The sequence below is a fragment of the Platalea leucorodia genome (assembly GCF_965183815.1).
Source record: "Platalea leucorodia genome assembly, chromosome: Z".
In the NCBI taxonomy this organism is placed as follows: Eukaryota; Metazoa; Chordata; class Aves; order Pelecaniformes; family Threskiornithidae; genus Platalea; species Platalea leucorodia.
In genome coordinates this window covers 52,398,850-52,418,380 of record NC_138858.1, presented here as the reverse complement: position 1 = coordinate 52,418,380, position 19,531 = coordinate 52,398,850, and the positions used below count along the sequence as shown (strand labels likewise).

The 19,531-nt window shown below is 37.3% G+C and overlaps 1 protein-coding gene across 1 annotated transcript in view; it reads right to left on the bottom strand.

The window, feature by feature from the left end:
* The window catches only part of FBN2 (fibrillin 2), a gene marked incomplete at both ends in the record, with an annotated part of 178,819 nt that overhangs the window by 79,995 nt on the left and 79,293 nt on the right, over positions 1 to 19,531 (bottom strand). The window contains 6 exons of the mRNA XM_082335529.1: positions 2,562 to 2,687; positions 5,802 to 5,927; positions 10,759 to 10,812; positions 11,717 to 11,869; positions 17,818 to 17,940; positions 19,010 to 19,132. Coding sequence (XP_082191655.1) covers positions 2,562 to 2,687; positions 5,802 to 5,927; positions 10,759 to 10,812; positions 11,717 to 11,869; positions 17,818 to 17,940; positions 19,010 to 19,132 — 705 coding nt within the window. The remainder of the gene's footprint in view (positions 1 to 2,561; positions 2,688 to 5,801; positions 5,928 to 10,758; positions 10,813 to 11,716; positions 11,870 to 17,817; positions 17,941 to 19,009; positions 19,133 to 19,531) is intronic.

Here is a 19,531-nt window from a genome sequence, read left to right as displayed (position 1 = left end):
TAGTCTTTGCAGGAGACATAGTACGAATATTGCAAACATGTTCTTTCATGAATATCTTAAAAAAAGTTAAAAAAAGAAACAAGATTAAATGCACTAATTAACGTCTCACTAAACCCACCAAACAGAAACCCAAATAGCCTTACTTCATGAGCTTGAACGATCATCTCAGTAATTATTCTTTCACAATAGAACAGATTTTACTTTCCATTAACAACCTGCTTACATAAGGTGTGTGTACATCTTCTACTTCATGCTCAGGTTGGCTCAAGTTGTGAAATATCTCAGTTCTTGTATTACTAGATGACTGTCAGAGGCACTATAGCGTGTTAGTTTGAATAAATCATAGTAGTTCTTTATTCATGTTTTTAGAATTGATTCATAAACTGATAATTTGGGGAATGCCCCTAATTCCCTTAGACAAAACCTAGAAGTGGTCACATTCCTTAGAAAAATGTGCTAAGGTGCCATTAAGAGGGGACACGCCTGCCATTTGGATTTCTGCTAGTATCTTCTCTTCATATACTTTTCTGTAAATTCTATTTTATCTTAACTGTAGGGTTTTTTTTTGGTACTATGGTTTTGCAGTCAATATCAGCTGGCAATGCTATCCCTAAGAAATCACCCTCTCCTCAATGAACTATTAATTCAAATGAACTAGTAAATTCATTTCCACTCCAGAATAACTCTCCTTCATGCTATTCTCTACTTACACCCCCTCTCACAAAAAATCTAAGATAAGGGACTCCCAGATTTAGTTCACTATATCATGATCCCCAAACTTTTAGCACAAGAGAAAACAGACTGCAATGATGATAAGGATGTCCGGAAGACAGAAAAGATCACTTTTTTCCTAAGGCTGTGGTGGCTCAATGCAACCATGAAACTACTTCTTTATTTTTGTTGTTGTCAAATCCTTATTTTAAGCCTGTATATTAATATTACTATTATTATTACCATAAAAAACAAATTTATGTTTTATATTTGGAAATCTAGATATACTTTATTTCAATAGTGTTGGCTGGATCGTTTACATTCTCGCATCTCATTCATCTACCTTTTGGTCAGTATTATGCTCTGAAGTTGATGGCCTTTTCATCTTGGTAATGAACATCTCCCTTTACCATACTATTCCAGTTTTTCTGTCTAGAAGATTCCTTAAAACACATGCACATTAAGGGCACATGGTAAGCTGTTTTCACAGCTAGAAATCTTTCAGTGCATGGGAACTAAACATACAGACAGATCCTGAAGAATAAATTTCACCTGAACATAGTAGAGAGATACTAGGCATTGAGACAATTTAGCAGACAGAGCACTATAAATCCATGGGGGTATGATACAACAAAAGCCCTAATCTGAACAAGTGCTACTAATTTGTAACATACAGGGAGAGAAGAAATTTTAACTTTTAAAAGTGACCTCTGAAACACACATGTACTAAAATATAAAGGAACATAATTTCTTTTGAACTGAAGGGGTGAAGAAGTGAATGATTTGATACTGCCACAATTTAAACCATTTCATGAGATGTTTTGAATGTAAACACATGTTCACTTTCCAAACAGTTGGAGATATTCAAAACACCATTGCCCCCCCATGTTGCTTGCTTCCACTCCTCTGCTGAAAACTGGCAAAGAGCACATGGGTGCTCCTCACCTGCTTCAGTGCAAAGATAGCCCATTCAGCATATGCTGCTAAGGAAATGGTTTAAGTTAAACTGACTGATCTTACACAGCAAGAATGGTTTACAGAGTGCTTCCACCTTCCTTTCTATATGTTTGTTTAGCTGTATGCCAGTAACTTCTGTCTGATCAGTAATAACAAGCAGCTGAGGACAACAATGTCTTCCATGGCTTCAGACAAATCTGGACAGTGACATTGGTTCACATAACAGGTATTCCATAAGAAAGGATTATAGCTTCCCCCTCACTCACTCAAATGCAAGATTATTTGCTAGAAAAAACTTTCTAATGGTAACATATATTGAGATTTACAGATCATGGAACCAAATAAAAAATAATGCAAAAGACCAGTAAAATTCTACTACTTTGAATACTAATTAAAAATTGAGACAAAAGCTAATGCTTCTATTTTGACTTTTTTTGTATAGCCTTGCTTAATTTTTTTTATAATTAAACCTTCTCATCAGTTTCTGCTATGATCGAAAATTAACTATCAGCACAGACTGAATGGGGAAAAGAAAGAAGAGACTCTGTGATCAAAAGAGATCCATTTCCCTAAATGATAGACTAGGTGTCCCTGCTACATGATCAAAGGCAAGCATATATTCCCCTTCATTCCAGCTTAAAAATGTTTTATCTAAGGAAAGGAAAATATTTTCATATAAAACCAAATTGATTACTTTGAAAGAAATTCAATGGCAAGACCTAACACACTAAAAAATACTGCAGAGAAATTACAAGAGGAATGCAATGATTTATGCAATATCTTAGTTCTGTCTTTTCCTCTGGTATTCATCACCACTCTGAATCTTTTGTGATCGTTTAGCTTTAATGTTATATAATAAGCAATAAAATTAACACAACGTGCAGATTTTTCACCTTCACATGTGTCTGTCTCAGTGCTGAATACATAACCCTTTGGACAAGTGCAGCTGTAACTTCCAAGGGTGTTTCGGCAGAGCCCATTATCACACAGCAGTCCATTCACTGAACATTCATCAACATCTGCAAAAAGATGAGTTAGACATACCAATGAGTGCAAATGCCATGACATGCCTTCACCTCCACAAGTAGCCCATGTTGCTTTCTACAGCAACAATTAGGTTGCTGGATATGCAGTTTTCTACAACAGTAAATGAGCAAGGAAATATGTCATTTCTTAGTTTCAAAAGTCTAACTCCTTTTCAGATTCTTATTACCAAAAAATTCTGTTCTGCTTTTAAAATTTTTCATTGGCAGGCTCTAAAAACAGTTCATGGTTAGCCTTAAAATAAAAAATTATGTTTTCCTGGAATGACCTTGGGATCCTTGTCAATTCTATGACTGTATCACCATGACAACTTTACGAATGTTTATTTGCTTTGATACCAGCATTTTAATTGTTTTTTTTTTAAACACACAAATAGCGGTGTGTTAGATTACTGTTCTAATCCTGTTTTATATGCAAAAATTAATTTTGTTATCTATGAAGTCAATATGTGCGTTAAAATCTAAATTGCACAGTTCATGTATGGCATACATCTCAAGAGTACACATATGTACCTCCCCTCCAGAGGTATACTGTATTAAAAAAACCCCTATGATCAAGACCAGGATATCAAGCACACTGAATAGGAAAAACCCATAAATTAACATCACTCCCTGAACTCCTCTATATTAACTCTTATATTAATGCTAATAAAAAGCAATCAATCTTCCTCATTGCCCTACTATTTATTTTTAAAAAGAAAAAAAAAATTATGATTTTAAGCTACTTTCCTTTAATGCCCATTACATATCACAAATACTTAAGCTTATAGTAGAGTACTGACAGGATAAGCTATGATAAACCTGATGCTTTATCCTGCTTCAGGGTGTCTCCTATATTTTGACCTCTTGATTTCCCAAACTTAACACTGCAACTGAAATCTTAAACCAACTAGATTTTTTAGAGAGTTTAAGTTTAAAAATAAAGAAGAAAACCAAGAATGCAACAGAGTTACTATCTGGAGGCTTTTGGTTTCCCAACTACATAAGATTTTGCAAGCTATGCTTATGAATTCCATTAGGATTCAGACAATAAAGTCTAAATTTCCCTGGACGATGACTCCAAGATTTAAGTTTGGCAGCTGTAAAGAGGCTCTTCTAAACTAACCTGTCCTTAATCTAACCTCATCTGATTTTAACTAAGTAAAGGAAGATGGATTTGGAATTTGACGTTTTCAAGAGCAACAGACTTTAATTTTGAGCTGGTTGTCATACAATCCTTTAACCTGAACTAGCAGTGTTAGGAATGTATTATTTCCTTACAATCTCACAGAATAACTTCAGATTTGGACTGTATTCTGATATGCACTGTAAAAACACAGAACGATATAGCTCATGCTCTAAAAACACTTAAAACTGACAAAAATACTGTCTACATTCTGTATGATGACCATTTTTATTTCCTGGCAGCTCATAATCTATATCACTAATTAATACATTTCAAGCCTTTATTTGAGTGTTTGTAATTAAATTCTTTTGTGCAAAAATTCTCCTATCTAAGAACAAATGCATTCTCACAGTCAGTATGCTGCACTTTTATTCAAATAATTAGACATATACCTACAATAGCACTTACATAATCCCAAGTGTAACTAGATAAATAAAATCCCTTGCCATAAAATCCATTTGGAAAAGGAATATTATGTGAAGTATTTTAAAAAAAACACTGACAGTTTTCTGCAGCAGTGCCTTTCCTGCCAACAGGTCATATTTAGGGCCTTTAGAAAGTAACTAGCTGTAAAATTCCTTAAGTCAAGCAGATGAAAAGAAACACTTTTATTACTTTGTGTTTGCTTTGCATCACTAGGTAGGAATGTTTGGTATTAAAATTATACCACAGTTCTATAGCCCAGGTTTTCCCTACCAAAAATGGTGGGGTTTTGTTGACCACAAATACCAGTGACAGGTCAGTAAACCTTTAAGTGTAGAGAGCAATTATTCCCCAAAATAAACACATCAGATGGTAGGATGATACTTAAGACTTTCTAATGTTTTCAGATAGATTTCCATTAACTTTTAATACTAACAAACTTCGGTTTTCTGTTTAAAATTACAAGACTATAACAGGACTATAAGCTATATTATTGTACAATGTACCTGTATATACATTGTACATATATATATGTACATACAAAATAATACATATATTTGTACATACAAAATAATACACTTTTTTTGGATGTAAGACTTCCCAAAAGAAAAAAATACTGAGTTTCATGTATGACCATGAATGATAAAATTAATTAGACAGAGAGTGAAACATATATATATGTATATCATAATGTGTATATATATGTAAATATAACATAAGTATCTTCTGTTGGGTATTCCTAAACACTTGCAGAAAATGTATCTAGATACTGCAACAACAGTCTGGTATAAACCTAAACGAAACTACAAATGACAATTGAAAGTTTCTGAAGTGAATCATTCCTGTATACTGGCGACCTGAAATTCTGAAGAATAAAAGAATAGCTGTTACACTTGAGCTCACTGTTCAGATATGATCTGTGAAATCCTAAGAGTGGGTCATTGCTTCATTCACGAGCTGATGCTTTCAGAAATAAGAGGACTAAGCGTGCAGCAACCCATTCTGCTCTACTTGTGTAACTCGGGGACATCATGAATTAATGCATAGCACGGAGATTGTGTACACAGGCCACCAGATATCATTCACTATGATAATAACAGCCATCTGTTACATTTTATTATGCAAAATTCTGACCTTCAGCTCTTGACAAACTATCATCCAGCCTTGAAAGGGACATATTTTAGGTGGTCTTCACAAATGCTATACATAAAAATATAACACAAACTGATCCATGTTTTTGAGAAAATTAATTCCTAACCTGCAATGCTATCTCCTGCTTACACTTCCCAAACAGTAATACCGTCCCGCCAAATAACAGAGAAATACAGCAGTAAGAATATTAGCTATGCAGTGACTGAGAAAAGCAGTTTCATTAGAGATTTTTTGCATTTTCATTGTAGCTTTAAGAAGTAGATGTCTTGCAACCAAAATTCTGTCAATTCAAATTAGCATCAATATAGGTATGAATTATTCAACAATAATAAAAAAATTGAGCAACTTACCTACACAATTCCTTCCAGAATGATCAGGCTCATAGCCACTGTTACAGTTACAACGATAGCTGCCACGTAAGTTTTCGCAAATTCCATTGGAGCAAATATCAGGATCCAATGCACACTCATTAATATCTGTATTAACACAACACAGAAGTTAACCAGATACCGAAAGATATGAAAAACCTGATCCTGTGATAGATGTGGACAACATCTGACTCACTGGATCTGGGGGATGTCATTCAGAGCAAGGGTATAGCAAGCGTGTAGCCAGAAGGCTGAAAAAAGTGATTATTCTTCTCTATTTGACACTAGTGAGGCCAAACCTGGAATACTGTGTCCAGTTTTGGGCCACTTCATGAGGTTCATATGGGCCCACTCCTCAAGCCTGTTAAGGTCCCTCTGGATGGTATCTCTTGCCTTTAGCGTATCAACTGCACCAGTCATCTTGGTGTCATCTGCAAACTTGCTGAGGGTGCACTCAATCCTACAATCTATGTCATTCATGAAGACATTAAGCAGTATTGGTCCCAGTATGGACCCTTGAGGGACACCACTTGTTACTGGTTTCCTCTTGGACATTGAGTCATTGACTGTAACTATGCACATGACCATCCAGCCAACTCTTAGCTATCTACCAGTCCATCCATCAAACCCATCTATCTCCAATTTAGTGGAGAGAGAAAAATATTGTGGGGGACGGCTTCAAAGGCGTTACAGAAGTCAAGGTAGATGATATCAGTAGCTCTTTCCTTGTCCACTGGTGCAGTCACTCCATCGTGGAAGTCCACTACGTTAGTCAGGCACGATTTGCCCTTGGTGAAGCCATGTTGGATGTCTCTAATCACCTCTATCTTCCATGTTTTGACATAACTTCCAGGAGGATCTGCTCCATGACCTTATCGTGCACTGAGATGAGGCTGACTGGTTGGTAGTTCCCAGGGTCCTCCTTTTTACCCTTTTTAAAAATGGCTGTGATATTCCCTTTTTTGCACTCACTGGGGACTTGGCCTGACTGCCATTTTTCAAATATGATGGAGAGTGGCTTAACAACTGCATCTGCCAGTTCCCTCAGGACCCTGGGATGCATCTCATCAGGTCCCATGGACTTGTGTACATTCAGGTTCCTTGGGTGGTATTGAACCTGATCTTCTCCTATGATGGGAGGGACTTTGTTCCCCCAGTCCCTGCCATGATGTTCAGAGACTTGAGAGATATGGGAAGAGTGATTACCAGTGAAAACTCAGGCAAAACAATTGTCGAGTACCTCAGCCTTCTCTGTGTCAGTTGTCTCTAGTTCTCCTGTCTTATTTATTGTGTTTGTGTGCATCTGTGTACATTTTCTTGTAATCTTCCTTTTCTGACCAATGTACCTGTAGAAGCCTGTCATATTCTTTGCATTCCTTGCCAAACTCAGCTCCAACTGTGCCTTACCCTTCCTGATCCCATCCCTACACATCTGGGCAGCATCCCTTTATTCTTCCCAGGATACATGTTCCTAGTTCCACTGCCTATGCATTTCCTTCTTACACTTTAGTTTGACCAGGCGGTCCTTCCTCAGCCATGCTGGTCTCCTGCCTTCCTTGTCTGATTTCTTACACGTGGGAATTGAGAGCTCTTGCGATCTAAGGAAAATGTCCTTAAAGAGCTGCCAGCTCCATTCTGCTTCTTTATCCCTGATGGCAGTTTCCGAGGGGGTCCCATCCACTAATTCCTTTAACAACTGAAAGTTCAGTCTCCTAAAATTCAGGGTCCTGGCTTTACTCTTCACCTGGTCCATGTCCCTCAAGATCATGAGTTCCACCAGGGCTTGATCGCTGCAGCCCAGGCTGCCATCAGTCTTGACCTCACTAATTAGTTCATCTGTGTTGGTAAATAACAAGTCCAGTAATGCTTCTCATCTGGTTAGGCTGTCTGTCACCTGGATTAAGAAATTATCCTCAGTGCCCTCCAAGAGTCTCCTGGACTACATACGGTTTACTGTGCTGCTTTTCCAGCAGATGTCAGGGTGATTGAAGTCCCCTAGGAGGATCAGTGCCTGATGTATGAGAAGAAGCTGAGGGAACTCGACTTGTTTAGCCAGCAAGAGGGAAGATGAGAGGGACATCTAATAGCAGTTCTCTGATCTTAATAGATGGTTACACAGAAGATGGAGCCAGACTTTTCTTTGAGGTACACAATGACAGGGCAAGAGACAAAAGTTACAAGTTACAACAGGGGAAATTTTAACTGAACACCAGGAAAACAATTCTTCCCCATTAGAGTGGTTAGAGCATGCTGCCCAGAGAGGCTATGGGAACTCCATCATTGGAGATTTTCCAAACTCCACTGGGCGAGGCCTTGAGAAACCTGATTCAACTTTGAAGTTACCCGTGCTCTGAGCAGAAGGTTAGGTTGGATGACCTCCAGATATCCTTTCCAACCTAAATCAATAGGGACCTATGTGTTTGTAAGAATACCTTGATGCAAAATATCTAGCCTGTGCACTCAGTGCCTGTGGTTTAAGGATCTAGGTAAGTTATAAATTATTAGGTGACACAAATACTTTTCCTAATACAGGACTAATGCACAGGTCAATACCACAGCATACTCAAGTCTTACAGAAATTATAGCACTTGTTGGAAATTTAAAAATTGTCTCGGATCGACAGAATAGGATGATGAATGAGATATATTCCCTGAATTTACAGTCCCATATAGAATTTCTGCTGTAGTTGGAAAATTCCAAAATATTCATATGAACTATAAGAACAGGAACAGGCTAGTTTTAGTATTTTTTGCCTCTAAGGAAAAGAGAGTTTTTCAATATTAAGTTATTTCTTCCCATACGGTAAGCCCATTACTTTAAATAGTTCCCTTTCCGAACCCTGGAAAGAACAGTAGGGGTGCTGGCCTAGCTGTGACTTCATAAAAAGCTTGTTTTATACGTGTGCTGCTCAACTTTTTATAAAGGACATTTCCTCTTTAATCACAATGCAGTTTAGATCATGATTTACATATACTCAGATATGCATTTGGAAATAATATGCATATGGAAAAATAATGCTATCCCTGGATTAAACTCAAAGCCATGAGACATCTGAAAATTTCATAAGAAAATATGAATTAGCATAATATTTCACCTTTATGTTTTCTTTTGAGTAAAAAGCTTTCTGTAGTTTACTAAACTTGTTTGTACCTTGGGGACAAGTAACAAAATTTCATTACTCTCTCTCTCCGTATCCAATTAATGATTTCAGAAGGTCCAGCCCTCTCTGTTACTTTTTATATTGAACCAGAATGCAAAATCTTTGTCCTCATCTATATCCAGATTTCTCTCACATGAAGACATGAAGGTTTTGTGCTTGTTAATCACAAGCCAAATGAGAGGAGTAGGGATGTGGTGATGGACTGCAGTCTAATTAATAAACTACGCATCAACTAAAAGTCAAACAAAATCTATGACAAGAGCTTCACTGATAAAGTGTATTCCCACTCACTCTTGATAATGAGAATGCAAGAGGAACACAACAGAATTTTTATTAGAGATTGAATGCGGGGATCAGTATTTCTCTCCTTTAGGAAATGGAATTGGCAAACAAAGTCCCCTGGTATAAGCAGTGGTAGGAGCAGCAGCAAGAAAATTGTCTGCAAGGCTGCTGCGCTATATGTACAGAAAACACTAGGGTTTTCTTTAGAAACCTAAACAAAGAGGGATTTTAGTTGAGACATGAACCCCTGAGAGATTACAGTCTTTATGATGCAGTTGGTAGAGACCGCAACTGGTTTTATGTTTTTAGTGAAAAATTGTATTTTCCATGTATCCAAAAGAACATATAACCTCCCTTCCAGACTACAAGCAAATTCTCACGGTAGGATGCTGTTTGTACAACAATATTATGGTGCACTGTCATTATTTCTCCATGAGATTTAGAGAGTCTTCAAATGGACCTTGTATAATTCACCAGTAAGAAAACTGAGAGAATTTAAAAACTCTATGGATTTCAAATTACTTGTAAGTTTGGCAACATGTTAAGCAGTGAGCTCATAGAGAAGAAAAAACTATGCATATACACTTAAGGTACTGAATAGAAACAGAATTGCTTTTATTATAGTACTATTTTTAAAAGTTATGTAGGCTGTTACTAAGTATAATGATCAGAGGCTCTCATTCTGTTCCTGCTGAACTGAACAGGAGCTTTAATGCTGACAAGGATAAAAGCTACATAAATTAAATGCCTGGAAATACTAAATGTACAGTATCTACTTTAATTTGGCTGCAACTTTATTAACTCATCAGGGAACTAACTAGCAATAAATCCTAATACTGTGTTCCACCCACCACTTCTTCAACCCACTCTATTTATTTGGCCACTGCAGCATGCCTCGCCCCTGCTTCAGGGCTGGCCCAGCTATTATTTTTAAAATCACTGTCTCTGTGGTGCTAGAAAAAGGAGCTGTATCTTTACAGTTCCCAGTACTAAATGCAAGTGCTCACTTCCAGGGCTTTTTTTAGGAGGATCTTTTTTAGTAAGCTCCCTTCCAACTCTAACTCACCAAAGAAATGATCCCTCCATGGAAACGGTCCATGTAGTGAACATTGGATCTGGAGTGAAAAACTGCTCTATTGCTATCCCAGCTGACTGAAAATCAACTGCAAATGCAAGTGGCTCCTGACATTCCCCAAATGAAGGAGAACTGTCTCATGTCTATTTAAAAAAAAAAATAAAGTATAGGTCAAACCTTTAAAATGGATGACTTTTTTTTTCTTGTCAGGGTCAGGAAAAATCCAATGTTGTAGAGAATTAATTCTGGGCTTTTCTTTAGACAGCGTTTAATTATTGTACTTTGATAATGAAAATACTAAAAGCAACATATTAATCTTGAGGCAAAAAATTCCACCCTAGTATGTTAAAGAAAAATATAATTCTGAGTATTATTTTTTTTTAACCTTGAATCATATACATTAAAGGAAATGTACAACATACCTCGTCCATCCACAGTAATACCTATTCCACTGCTACACAGGCCATGGAATTCAGCTACTCAATTGAAGCAAGAGATGTTGGGGAAGAAAGAAAATGTTATTTCCAGTGTTTCACCTTCTTTAATCCTAAACAAAATCCACCCAACCTTTTTTCAAAATAATTTTTCTGCAATCTAACTAATAAAATGCCAACGTTCACATGAAAGAACTACTTATAAATAATATAGCTAAATATGTCAAGTATTCCACCTTGAACTTTCACATATATACAAAAACAAAATTTGATAACAAGAATTAAACACTCAAGCAATTTCTTTATAGTCTTGACAGTACTGTCTCCTTAAGTTACCGCTTTCAACCATAATGCCAGTTTTACTTTGTTTCTTCTAAAACGGTTTTCTGCTATCTCAGAAAATGACACTGAATGAAAATACTGTCCAGGACACATCATCTCAGTTCTATATTCAAGAGATTTTTTTTTAATCAATCCACAGGTTTATTTGAAGAACTGATTCTTATAAAATGAAATACAGATTTCTAAAATTAATATGGGCTGCTCATTTAAACTGGATTGATTTGACTAGAAAATTTACAGATTCATCAGAGAACTCTGCTTATTATCTTTAAAGTATTAATATTTATAGTCAACCCTTAATTCGGGGACCCAACTTCATCCACAGCATACTCATGTCCTTCGTCTTGAATTTTGTCACAGTCTATCCAGCTCTGGAACTAAGTTCACCTCAAACGTTACAATGCATAAACCCATAAATACTCAACATAAAATACCAGAGAGTTTTTCTTTAAAGGAGAAATAATTTCCAGAATCAGTGTACAATTCCATTAAGTACCCTATTTACTTCTCTTTAAGGCATGAAATAAATGAACAACCTGGTCTGAACTAGATTTTTTTAAGTCTGTATGTTCACTGTAGTATTCAAAGAAACACAAAATTTTACCTGAGTTTTTAGCAGGGCAGGGGTGACATGGCTCTCCAAAACCATAGTCAGGATTGGCACAGCAACATTCAGACTTTGTCACAGCACCAGGGAACGGACGGACACATGCTCCTTTTTTGATGCCTCCATAGCATGTGCTACGCATATGAGTATCTAAGAAACGGCAAGCAAAGAAATAATTTATTTCCTTAGGCTGAGAGTGAAATGTATGCATACTATCTCAATGACAGCTAAAAAAATAAAATTTGTTCAACAAAATGGTTACATCGGCTACATCTGCATTGCTCTGGTACAATAATCCTGATGGCATCAAGGCCAATTCTCAAAATGGTTAGCTCCTGGAGCTCTCTCCAGAGCACTTTAAAACCACCTAAACTAGCATATTGTGGGCAAATTTAAAAGCATTTTCCATAGGACCCAGCAAAGATGACCCACACACCAGAGCAGCTTTGTAAATCCATCAACACATATCTCAATAAGAAACACAGAATGGCTTGAATCAGCACATAATGACTAATTTTTCCCTTTGAGAAGTACTACAACCATAACCTGGACATGCAGATCTCTTGTTTACTTCCAAAACGGTTCCTCGTGTAGGATAACTCACCAGCAGCCCAGGGCTGGCCACCTATTTCCAAAAGGAGGAGCATAGCCTCCTACTGTATTTGCAAATTCTGAACAGAAATGCAATTACAGCGGATTGTTCAGACCCGCATTTACATGACATGGCTATCGTAATAGGTTTATATGTAAACTGGCACCAGTGCCGCATTAAGCTTAGGATATCAAAGAAGTCCCAATATCTAGCTAGCAACAGCTATTTAGCAGTTCTTACACACAACTAGGTAGTGGGGAATGCAGCACTACTGCCTTGAGTATAAGAAATTTCTGGAGGTTTGTGATTGAAAAGCCACTATGGAAATTACAGTGCCATCCCTGGGAGAGGGCCTGAAATGATGGCCAGGACAAGCCACCACTTATTACACAAAGAAAACAGATAATACCTGGAAGGTCTCCAACCTTGAAAATCATGCCATAAAAGATAGTAGAAAAACTATACAGGACAGCCACACAGCTGCAGGACTCACCATGTGCATACTGCCAATCTTGCAGCTGATTTAGTCATACAAATCAATTTGACTGACTTGAGCAGTAAGATGTACTAAGATGCATCTTCCAAGGCAAGCCTTCAGCTCTACCTTTGCAGGTATAACTATCTGCTATACTTACTCAAGAACTATGAGAATGCTTCTTAGACTGCTTTTTATGTGTTTTGTTTCAGGTTTTTTTGTCGTTTTGGGTTTTTTTTTTGTCATTCCAGGGTTAGACACCTTTTGCATATTTGCTTATAGGATAATACCGGAGATCTTCTATCAAGCATGTGAGTAGACAGTCCACCTAAATGTGTGGTTGAGAACTGTAGGATACAGATGGAGTAAACAGCCTTTAGTTTTGACTCCTATACTTCTCCAGACACTTGTCAGAGCTACAGAAATACTCTTCGTTTCAGGCATCTTTATGGACCAGGCCAGAACATGGCTTTAATTTATGCTCCTTGCCTATCTCCCAGTAAAACTACCGCACATTGTGGGCTGGACATGAGCCTGGGTGCACTCAGTAACTGAGTAGGGTCTGAGGGAATCCAGACAGTCATTAAAAGAAGACCCCGAAACAACAAAGAAAAGTTGCATGAAAAATCTTACAGTGGATGTTCAATATCCTGTGCCAATCCGAATAAGAACTGGCAATTCCTTCTGCCTGCACTTTGAGTGTTGCAAGCTGGCTCCTATAAAACAGGATTGCCTGTATACAAATGTTTTCTCTTACTTTTGGTATCCCATGGAACAGATAGCTCAGTCAAATGCGGCCCAGATTTCAAGGCTTATTCCTTGCCAAGAGTCTAGGTGAAGCCAGCACAATTTGCTTGCGCTTGACAGCAGGAAAATATTATTACACTTGACAACAATCAAGAATTTTTGCACAAGAAATATCTCTTCATGTACTCTGCAAAATAATTAGTTGCATCACATCCTTTCCCTCCACCTCTAACAAATCCGGATGCCGCTCTGCCATGCTCTGCCATGAATAAAGGGGCTTCGATTATTGCCCTGTCACAGAAGAGAAGGCTTCCCCCTAGTTATGTATCTGGGAGAAAATGGAGAAGCAATTCAAGGGAAGGAAATGGCACTGAGGGAAACTGCAGGGGGAGAAAAGATTAGAAAGCGTGAAATACTCTGTAGGAAGGTCTTCAAAGATGTGAAACGTGGGAAACAGCTGGAGGAAGCTACAGATGTACTGAGCAACTGTTCTGCATAAGAGGAGAGCAAATGCTTTTCCACGTAAACTAATGTTTTTATAGAAGCAGCACAGGGATTTGGGAAGGATTGTCTAACTAGTTATAGGAAAACAGTCTTATCTACACAGTCAATGATTCACAAAGCCTGTGCAGGATGAAGAACCAAGTTGGCTCCCCCAGAACCAAAACAACTATCATATGACAGGAAGAATGTCCTCCCTGGGCTGTGCTTCCCATGCTGACAGCAAAGACAAGACGGGCACTGCTTTGCTCATGGCTTAGTTGCTGTAGACACCTCACCAAGATCAGGTTCTCCATGTCATGACAGTTCTGAGTGTGCACCTTACTGATGAACCTCCCCATGTATAGTTTGATCAGCCTTTGGCTACTAATTTCAGAACACTGGAGAACTGATTTTATGCCCTGGATCAGAGTTTAGCATTGGTGCTGCTGTAGCTGTGTACCTGTTTATGGGAAACTCCACTGTTTCGCAGAGAACAGCATGCCTAGACTCTTAAAATTTGTGGTGTAGCACTTCAACATCTGCAAATGTTATCACCACCATACTTGTGGTCAAGGTCGGGTGGACCAGTGGTTGACCTATTCTCAGTGAAAGTCATTGCACCCATCCAGGTGCCTTAGAAGGTCAAATCATGCAATGCTCATGACAGGCACTTTGAGGTATGGTTCTGAAAAACAACCAAAATGTAGCTATTTTGGCCTGGATGGCTATAGCTTTGGGCAGAGATGTGAACTGCAGGCTGAATTATAATTAAAAGCGTCTCAGCAGAGAACAGCAACACTGCACAAAGCTATAGCTATAGCCATAGCCTAATACAAGTTCTGAGGTTATACACAAACACACACACACACAGAGCCAGCTGAGGTATCCGAGTATGGAGCTGCAGTCAGAAGTATAGCCAGACCTGAGATGCCTGCAAATACTGGTTTGGCTCTGAGCATTTATCTAATTGTTCCTTTTCCAAGCATTTGTTCCCCCTTGCTGTATTTTTTTTTCTGAACTTGTATAACATTTTGTCATTGGCTCTGCCATACTTATTAATACTAGATAAAAAAGCAATTTATTCTATGAATAGTCCCACCAGAATCAATAGCACTATTCAGAAGAAAAATACAACTCAAAGTAGGAGTGAGAGAATTGGACTGTAGGCTCTTTGATTTTATATTTTTGCTAATTGCCTAGCACATTTGTGGGAATACTGTTAAAAGGAAGTCCCGTGTAACTTATTAACTTCCAGACTACAAATACTCTTCTAGAAGCCAGAAAGTCTGAGAAGTATTATTTAGCTCATGGAATATATGGGACAGAACAGACAGACAGAGAATTCCTGTAGTTAACACAGCATGTGTATGTATATATAAACACATATATATTTAAATATACACATAGACATAAAATTCTGAACAGCAGATTGGCTTGGAAATTCTATTCTAAAGGTCATGAGGATATCTTGGTTATGCAATATTTGAAATTTCCTATGTTATTTTATGATTGGAATAATTACGACATCTTCTTAAAACGAATTTTCCAAATAAATCATAATTCCGCCTTATGATTTTTGTCATATTAAGGATATTTCCTGATGAAAATTTAAGCATTTATGGTAAACCTTAAAGCTATGTGACATGTGGAGCTGAACATTTTCAAATAACAGTGTTCACAGCTGATGGCCAACTTGTGAAGCCTTGAACTGCTAGAACTGTGGTAGCATTAGGTAAATGAAAGCACAGAAAACTGAGCACTGCATTGATTCTTTGCAGCTGTATCACTGACAGGGGTAAAGATGAGGCTAACTTGGACCACAAAAAAGGTACTGACCAGCTTGTACTCAAATCTGGTTTTGCTGCTGTGCCACTAAGCGGTGAAATTCCTGTATTAAAAACAGTATACCAAGCCTTTTCTCATTGTTTCATCTTTTCATTGCTTTTCTCCAAACATTTAATAAATCAGAGGAAGACAACTTGGGTAGTACACAGGAGAGAACAAACCTTGCTTTTGTTGGTTCAATCTTTAGTACAGTTTTGCTTACTAAAAAATCTCATTTATTTAAAACAACAAATATTTGGGTTCCAACTGAGAGACTGAGAAGGCGTTTTGGCTTCTTATTAGCGTATTTTTTAAGCCATTCTGAGTTTTTATTATGCATTTTTAAACTGAAGTGGTAACAGAAAGGGCCAGCTTGCGCAGGCACTTGATAGAAATGTTTGCACTAGATTTTATTTTAAAGAATGATGAACTTCTGTACAATTTAAAATTTTATTTTAAATGAATTCATAATAGCAACACACAAGGATGTAGTATTTCACATCCCTATGGTGTGAGATAACCTCCAAACATTGTGATGAAGTCTGTCTTTCCTTTATCTGGACACATGCAGAAAAGACATAGGCAGATAAGACATATATGCATCCATCAGCAAGAACAGTCATAACACTGATTAATATATACAACTATTGCAGACCTAAGCTAATGGTTTCCTCTGTGCCTTTACTGCTTCATGAACCTCTCAAACATCATGACATAACCAGCTGGCCTGATCTAATACCAGCTCCAATGGCAGTCCAGTAACCAGCACCATCTAGCACACGAGGCCACGTACCAAAAATGAAGCTAACGTGTTGTGATGCTGCCAGAGGTACTCTTTTCACTCAAGGAGGCCCCGTTCCAGGCACATTTGCCTGCTGAAGCTTAATGCCATGCCTATCCACTAACTAAGCCTTGAGTCACCAATATGCCTGTTGATCGATACGTTCATGAGCTAGGAGAGAAGAAACTTACGGGATACAGAACTGATGTTCTGATATGCAGAAGAAGGGAAAGATGGTATCTCCTGTGGATTAAAATTGGTTTAAGGAACTTTGCAGTATCACAATCCCTAGTGCATGTAGTGCCAATACTCTCAGAAATTTTTGTAAAATGTATATTCCTCTCCACCCTCTTCATTAGCAATCAGTAGAAAACAAGGGACTGAACACCTCTTGCCCTCTACCCTTTTTTATTCTTCATCAGGTTAAAAATGCTGCTTTTTTCTACAGTGAGCTCCTTGAAGCTATGCTGGAGCTCCTGGTGGAGCTGGGTGAAGAATCTCTTAACTGTCAACCAGGAACATTTGAGGGGTTAAGAGGCTGCAGTTCAGATTATATGACAAAAGATTATTCATCAGCAGACTAGAAAAGGTAGGCCGCAAAAACAAGAAGAGATGCCAGGAAGAGTAAATACTGTAAGTTTAATTCATAGGAGTAACAGCTAAACAAGAGGTGGTGCCACTCCAATTCCACAGAGGAATTTAAGCTTCTTGTCTTTTAACACTAGTTTTATGGGATAGCATAATGCAAGATTTCCTATTAATTCTTAATAATGATATTTGAGTTCACAGAAACAAGTCTGTCTAGTTTTCACTATTTCTCGTGCTAGAGCTTTTTCTTGTTTAACACTATGGTACAGAGAAAATAAAATGTTTTCAGATTAGAGAAAAAAATGAAAAGGGGAATGCAAAAATAACATTGTCACAACCAAGATATCTACCTGTTTTAGTGATCTGGAGTGGATGATGTACAACTGAATATAAATATGAAAAAATATATACATATATATATATACAGGCACATACATGAACACAAACACACAGCAGAACAAAAGAAATACTCCACATTTATCCTAGAACAGATTCTTTGTGGTTTGATGTCAACATTATCCAGAAGGACGTTATTTGATGCATTTTTTTAATTTGACAACCTGGTAATTGCACTTGCTTTTCAATGGAAAAAAAAAAATCTCACTTACCTACACACACACGACCATCAACTCCAACAGCCAAGCCAGGTGGACACTCACACCGAAAGGATCCTTCAGTATTTATGCAATGACCATTCATGCAAATTCCTGATGTCTGACATTCATCAATATCTATCAGGAGGCAACACAATTCAACAATTTATTCACTGTTTTAAGCAAAATTACAATTAGTATTTTTAGAACATTACCAAATGACTTTATGATAGCAAGTGAATCATCAACATATCCTTGGTTTGTTTCTAATAAAAATCTCATCTTGGAATTACACTAAATAATACAAATTCCAGCTGTGCATTAAAAAAAAAAAACACAAAAACACACACAAAAAAACAGAAATACTGTAGGATTAGAGGCACTTCAGATTCTACATTAAGCAAAATTAATGATAAATATTTCCCCTTTGTCCTTCCCATGATACTATAACTTTGCTTTGAAGTGTGATTAAGGAAGCACTAATCACAGAATATCCATATGATGGTAAATTTTAATTTCAAAGAATTTTTCAGTGGTCATCAATTTCTATCTAAGTCAACTGCCCAGCTGCATGTACATTAAGAAAACCACAATTAATACACATGGTTCAACTTCAAATCAGAAAACTAACAATTTAGGTGATTTTGCACTTACTAGAAATGGCTCAAGCCAAACCTACTTCTACTGGCAGCAACAGGTATCTTCCATTAGTTTACTTAAACTGAAGCTAAATCAGACTCTATTCTTAAAACGTTTAATCTAAGTTTTCAATGACCTCACTTTTAAAAGTTTGTAATGCTATGTGGCAAATATGATATCTTAAGTGCCAGAATAATGATGTGGAAAACATACTTGTGTGTGTTGATCAATATAAAATCTTTTAAACCTTTTAAACTTCCCGTATTGCTGTTCGCTTCACCACTTCATGAAGGGCCTGCATATTTTGCTGCATTTACAATGCTCCAAGTAATTTATCATCTGTTGTATCTTTCACAATACTATTAAATAATTCATTTATTTCTTTCTGTAAGTTCAAGACCTATTTCTGTTCTAGGCAGCTTAAGAAACCTACTGTAATGAGTTAGTAAGGTATTAGTATGATATTAAATCCACGTGACAAGATTGCCATTCTTGCATGAATGAATGGACTGGAAAAGCTGTTTTCAGTCAAGATTGTCTTAATGTGTTACACCTCAGTTCTACATACCAGTACAGTAACGCCCATTTGGAGCCAGAACAAATCCTGGTTTGCAGATGCATTTAAAACTCCCATCTTCATTTATGCACATCCCATTTAAACACATGTTTGTAGTGGTACACTCATCATGGTCTGCAAAATATTGCAAAGAGAACTGCTTATAGTTCCTCACTTTTCAGAAGCTGACACAGTAAAAATAAAAAATCAGGACTGATGTGACACATTCCTTCACTTGAAGATTAAATTCTACTCATAACTCTGATGAAGTATCTGGAGAGTTTTCACTCTATAGATAAAGCAGCAATTTTTTTCCCATTGTGATCAGTTTCTTTGCATGTTTCAGCAGATTGTGTATGGAAGAACAGGGCACGTCTTTCTATTTTACATGAAAGGATAAAAAACTCCAATCACCTGACAGAATTAAGAGCTTGTTGTTTACCTAGGAAGTTTTTTTTTGACAGAGCATAGTCAAAATTGAAAACCATTATTTCTTCAGCAGTACTGATATATGGAGCACCTGCTATGAAACTT